Source organism: Serinus canaria, chromosome 25 (assembly GCF_022539315.1).
Source record: "Serinus canaria isolate serCan28SL12 chromosome 25, serCan2020, whole genome shotgun sequence".
Taxonomy (NCBI): domain Eukaryota; kingdom Metazoa; phylum Chordata; class Aves; order Passeriformes; family Fringillidae; genus Serinus; species Serinus canaria.
Genome location: NC_066338.1, coordinates 2,243,684 through 2,249,749, shown reverse-complemented (window position 1 = coordinate 2,249,749; position 6,066 = coordinate 2,243,684). Strand labels below are relative to the sequence as shown.

Sequence of the window (6,066 nt, the reverse complement as noted above, 5' to 3'; positions counted from 1 at the left end):
AATCAGGAGAGTTCCGTAGTATCGTCGTGAATTTTTTAGGACTCATCGTACATTGGTAGCATAACCTGGAAAGCAGACACAGTATGTCAGAGAGACAGCAAGAGCCAAGTGGCTCCTGTAAACTGAACGCAGGAACCTGAGCTAGTGAGTTTTGTTCCCCAGGGAAAAAGACTGACGTTAGGGTTCAGGGGCCTGTGGCCCAGAGTGGCTGGCTGGCTCCTAAAAGCCCGCATTGTGCAGGATGCCTCCAAGACCCAATCTGGCACCACTTGCAACTCAGCTCCTTGACAGTGCTAAGTGGCTCCTGCATTCTGCCATCAGGAATCTGGATGGGTAGGTTTTTGTCCAAAGGAAACAGGGCTGGCGTTTGGGGGCCTGTGGCCCGAAGCAGCTGGATGGCTCCTAAAATTCCCCATTACACAGGATGCCTCCAAGATCCAAGCAGCAACCACTTACAACTTGGGCCGGTTTGACAGCGCCACGTGTTTTCTGCAATCTGCCATCAGGAATCTGGGCGGGTGAGTTTTGTTTCCCAAAGAACAGGGCCGGCGTTGGTGTTCGGGGGCCTGTGTCCTGAAGTGCCTGGCTGGCTCCTAAAATTCCGCATTGCAAAGGATGCCTCCCAGACCAAAGCTGGCACCACTTGCAACTTGGGCTGGTTTGAGAATGCCAAGTGGGTCCTGCAATCTTCCATCAGGAATCCGGGTGGTGAAGTATTGTTTCCCAGGGACAAGGGCCAGTATTGGCGTTTGGGGGGCTGAGGCCCAGAGATGCCGCCTGGCTCCTAAAATTCCGCATTGGCTGGGTGCCTTCCAGACCCAAGGTGGCACCACTTGCAACTCGGGCTGGATTGACAGTGCCAAGTGGCTCCTGCAATCTGCCATCAGGAATGCGGGCAGGTGAGTTTTGTTTCCCAGGGAAAAGGGCCGGCATTGGTGTGCACTGGCCTGTGACCCGGAGTGACCTGATGCCTTTAGAACTTCCACATTGAGTAGGATGCCTCCAAGGCCGAAGCTGGCACAGGTGCAAACTTGGGCTGGTTTGACAGCACAAAGTTGCTCCTGCAATCTTCCATCAGGAACGCGGGGTGATGAATTTTGTTTCCTAGGAAAGAGGGCCAGCGTTGGTGTGGAGGGGCCTGTGGCCCCGAGTGGCCACCTGCCTGCTGAAATTCTGCATTGCGCAGGATGCCTCCTAGACCCAAGCTGGCACCAGTGGCAACTCGGGCTGGTTTGACAGGGCCAAGTGCCTCCTGCAATCGGCCTTCAAGAACCTGGTGGATGAGTTTTATTTCCCTGGGAAAATGGCTGGTTGTTGAGGATTTGTTGCAGATTGAGGAGTTTTTGAGAAACAATGGCCATATTCAGCCGATGCACAATCCAGCCTGCTTGGGACAATGGACACGTTCACAAACAATAATGGACATACACAGAAAATGGGGTCGGTATATCCTTGAAAAAGATACAAGAAGAAGAGTCAAACGGACTCAGCAAGTTTGTCAGTGAGCTTGGGAAAGTGAGGAAAAAGACAGTTCATGGGTGGGATAGAAAACCACAGCCAGATGCGTGAAAATTAGATGATCCGATCAGCATCCTCTCTTAGACGCGTGAACAGCTAGGCCTAGCCAATCATGTATTAGCTAGAGATGTGTGGACAGTAGAGAATTATTATAAATACAGTCTTTTTAGGGATAATAAATTTGGCTTCACTGGATCATATTGGTTGTCGTGTGATGTCCCTGAACCTCCGCATCTTGCACCTTTCCCCCCACAGCCAGTGTTTGTGTTTAGGGGCCTATAGTAAATCAAAGATGACTCCGATGAAGGGGAGAGAGAATGATGCATCTGAATACATCATCAGAAGGGTAATGAATTACTTTATTATACTGCACTGTGTACATTTCATCTAAACTGAATCTGCCAGGCACTCACTCTTGCTCACAACTGCACAGAACTGCACTCATCTCTGATTCTCTCCTGACTATCCTGTGACAGTCCCACACACACACACTTCTTGGCCCTGATAGGCCAAGGGAACAAAACATCCTCACTAAACAATCTCCATATTGCATTCTACTTTAGCACAACACAGGCACAGCAAGCGAGATAAGAGTTGTGTTTTCCTTCTTCTCTGCTTGTCTCACAGCTTCTCTCTGTTCAGAGGGCATGTGAATACCACAGGGGCCTGTAGCCTGGAGTGGCCGGTTGCCTGCTGAAATTCTGCATTGTGCAGGATGCGTCCCAGACCCAAGCCGGCACCACTGCCAACTCAGGCTGCTTTGACAGTGCCAAGTGAATCCTGCAATTTACCATCAGGAACCTGGACTGGTGAGTTTTGCTTGCCATGGAAAAAGGCCAGCGTTGGTGTTCAGGGTCTTGTGGCCCGGAGTGGCCACAAGAGGGGCCAGCTGGCGGCTGGCTCCTGAAATTCTGCATTGTGCAGGATGCCTCTGAGACCCAAGCTGGCACCACTGCAAACTTGGGCTGGTTTGACAGTGCAGAGTGGCTCCTGCAATCTGCCATCAGGAACCTGGGCGGGTGAGTTTTGTTTCCCAGGAAGGAGGGCTGGTGTTTCTGTGCAGAGGCCTGTGGCCCGGAGTGGCTCCGAAAATTCCGCATTGCGCAGGATGCCTCCCAGACCCAAGCTGGCACCAGCGAAAACTTGGGCTGGTTTGACAGGGACACCTATACTGCATTGAAAAATGCTACTGTAGCTATCCTTTTTTGTGGTATTGTCCACAAGGGTCCCAGGATGAGGGAAGAGACAAGAAAGTTGACTCCATGTATCAGAAGGCTTGATTATTATTTTATGATATATAATATATTAAAACTATACTAAAAGAATAGAGGAAAGGATTTCATCAGAACGCTAAGCTAAGAATAGAAAAGGAATGAATAAGAAAGGCTTGTCTCTGACCGAGACAGTCTGGGCAGGTGAACTGTGATTGGCCGTTAATTGGAAACAACCAGATGAGACCAATCCCAGATCCACCTGGTGCATTCATTCCACAGCAGCAGATAAGAATTGTTTACAGTTTGTTCCTGAGGCCTCTCAGCTTCTCAGGAGGGAAAAATCCTAAGGAAAGGATTTTTCATAAAACATGTCGGTGACATCTCACCCTTTTTATTTTAAATAAATTTAAAAGATGCTTGCAATTTCATCTGCGGGGTCATGCAGAGGAAAGAACAAGCACCTGAGAGGTTTTGTGTTGCCAATCAAAACATCAATCAAGTGCTGGTGTGGAACCATCAGGGAGATTCTTCACCTGCAAAACACCAAATTCCCATCACATCACCAAAACAATCTTAAGATATAAGGAAATGCAGAAACAGTGCAAAGAAATTTCATTGCTTCAAGTCCAAACAGCTGAGTTTCAGGAAAAAGTCCAAACTGAAGATGTTCCTTTTTGACATCGCTGAAAGTCCTTTTTTGTCCTGAAACAGGCTTGCAAAAATTTTGCTTTTCAATGCTTTTTGAGCTGCTAGCTCTTTCAACTCTTCTTTTGTGTTTTTTGTTGTTGTTGTTGTTGTTGTCCGAAAGAGCAGCAGCAGAGAGGAGCCGCTGAGGCCCTGCGGGGGCCCTGGCCCTCATGGAAGGAACAGGGATCCCAGACTCGGCCTACAGAATGGTGGCCCAGGTCCTGACGGAAGGATCAGGCATCCCAGACCTGGCCTACAGAACGGTGGCAGCAAAGCCCCCAAGCCTCCGGTGCTGGCCGCACGGAGGCCCTGGCCCAGGGAACCGAGCCAAATGGCCCAGACCCGGCCCACGGAGAGGGCTCTGTGTTCTCTCAACCCGGCACCCTGCTGTAAATGCTTGGGCAGCACGAGTGACTGAATGCTTCATCCCCTCTGAACCGGTGCAGACCAGCAGTTGGGGAAGAGAAGCTTTCCCAAGGATCATCACCCCAGATCTGGGGGTGCTTTGTCCCCAGAGCAAGTGAGCGATGCTCACTTTCCACTGTTTCTCCTGCCTCTGCAACACAAATACAAAAGGTGTTCCCTCTTTCTGCCCCTCAGTACCAGTACCACCCCCACCCCCTGCGGGCTGGGGACCAGAGGCAGAAGGCTCAGGAGCCACCTCCCGAACGCCGCTGGGGCGCTCAAGGGGAGTCAGGCATTCCAACGCCCAGCGGGAACCTCCGAACCAAATCCGAATCGGCCCGCGAAAAACGCTGAGTTTGAAAGCAGGCAGACGGGCTGAGCCCGCAGTCAGCTGTCGAGCCACAAGCCCCCACGGAGGGGCAGGCGAAGGCGAGGCCCCTTCCCCTGTCCCAGCTCCCCCGCAGGGGCAACCTCGGGACAGCCCGAAAAGCTGGGGGGGAATCCAGGCTGATCGCAGGCGTTGCGGCAGCCGCCGCGAGGGGCGGCGGGGCCACGGGCGGTTCCGTTTGGTGGTTCTCAACCTCAGCTTCCTCCACCGGCGCGGCAGGCAAAGGCAAGGCCGCCGTGGTGGTCAGTGGGGGCTGCAAAGCCGGGGGGAGTGCATCGCCCGCCGGGCTGGGGACAGCAGCCGCGTATTCTCCGTGTACCGGAAGCTTCAGCGCAGGCGCAGACAGCAAAGCTGGTGGAGCCGACGTGGGAGGCGCGGGGGGCAGCAGGGCCGCGGGATCGACCCCTGCCGGCACACGCTGCGAACGCAATTGTTGGCTGCGATGCAGAAGGAGAAAAGACAGGGGCGGCAGGTCCCGACTCGGGGACGGGCTGCCGTCGATCATCGCTGCTGTCGAGTGCGTCGCTGAGCAACTTGGGCGAAGCCGCGAGAGGCGATGCTTCTGCCACGGGAACGCCGACAAACTCTGCTGGAGGCGGCGAGTCGGGTCCGGTCCGGGCTGCGGCGGGGCCGCGGGGACCGGCGCCTCCCGCGGGGCGGGCTGAGGTGGGGCCCAGGGCTCCGGCTCGTGCGGCGGAGCCAATTCACCTCCCCCCTGAGAGCAGCGATGGGGGGGGGGGAAGCGGTTCCGTCGGAGCATGCTCCAAAGGCACAGAAAGAAACCTTTCTTCTGCTGCAGGCAAAGCTTCGCCCCCCCCCCCCCCATTCGGGGGGGCTGGGAACCTGCAGGCCGTGGTTTTGCTCAAATTCCACTCTTGCCAGCTCCAGCGAAAAACCTCTTAATTTCGCAATCTTCTCGAATGAATATTCTTTCAATTTCAGAATTGGGAAGAGAATTTTGAATGCCGGATAGCTGCGAGGAGTTCCAAATCCATCATGGTTCAAAGCATCCTCAAAAACCAATGCCATGCAATCCCCTACGTAGGAATCAAGGGAATAAAACAGATCAGGGAAAAAGCCATAGTATTTTGTTCATCTGAAAAACTCATAGAAATGTCTCTTCACCATAGGAATTCTATATTCATGACCCCATATTTGCCAGCTGTTAATAATTATTTCATCTCTGAAAGAGAATGGAACCTCTGCCTCCGTAGGCACCCTCTTCCACATCCTAGCCCACCTTGCACGAAGGGCAGCATCTTTAGGAAGAGAAGTGTAAACAGTATCTTGTGACAGTGTCCTCTGAGCTTCAGCAGGCTGCTCTGAGCTGCAAAGACTTCCGGACATCTTGTCTCGGAGACTTTTCAAAAGGTCTTTTCAAAAGGTTCACCTGTCCAGACCGAGACAGTCTGGGCAGGTGAACTGTGATTGGTCTCATCTTGTTGTTTCCAATTAACGGCCAGTCCCAGATCCACTGGTGCATTCATTCCACAGCAGCAGATAAGAATTGTTTACAGTTTGTTCCTGAGGCCTCTCAGCTTCTCAGGAGGGAAAAATCCTAAGGAAAGGATTTTTCATAGAACATGTCGGTGACACTTTTTTACTGCTGTGTGTGAGTTAGAATAAAATGTTGTAAGAAGAAGCTTTGGATTTGGGGGATTGGATTTACTTCTTCTCCACAGTTACTTGTATAACAGAACAGAATAATTGTTAAATGGACTCTGTACATACAGAGAATCAGTAAGTTGGAATATTGGTAAAGAACCGAAGGAACAGACAAAACTCAGAGTCTGTAACAACTTCTACTGCCTGACACTTGGTCCCAGGAACTGGAGCTCAAAAAAACCTACCTGC

The 6,066-nt window shown here is 52.1% G+C and overlaps 1 protein-coding gene across 1 annotated transcript in view; it reads right to left on the bottom strand.

The window, feature by feature from the left end:
- Positions 1-5,198: 5,198 nt before the first annotated feature.
- Positions 5,199-6,066, bottom strand: part of CALCRL (calcitonin receptor like receptor) — a 70,918-nt gene continuing 70,050 nt past the window's right edge. Inside the window, exon 13 of the mRNA XM_050983686.1 lies at positions 5,199-5,249. Within this exon, the coding sequence (XP_050839643.1) occupies positions 5,214-5,249 (36 nt within the window). The 3' untranslated portion in view covers positions 5,199-5,213. The remainder of the gene's footprint in view (positions 5,250-6,066) is intronic.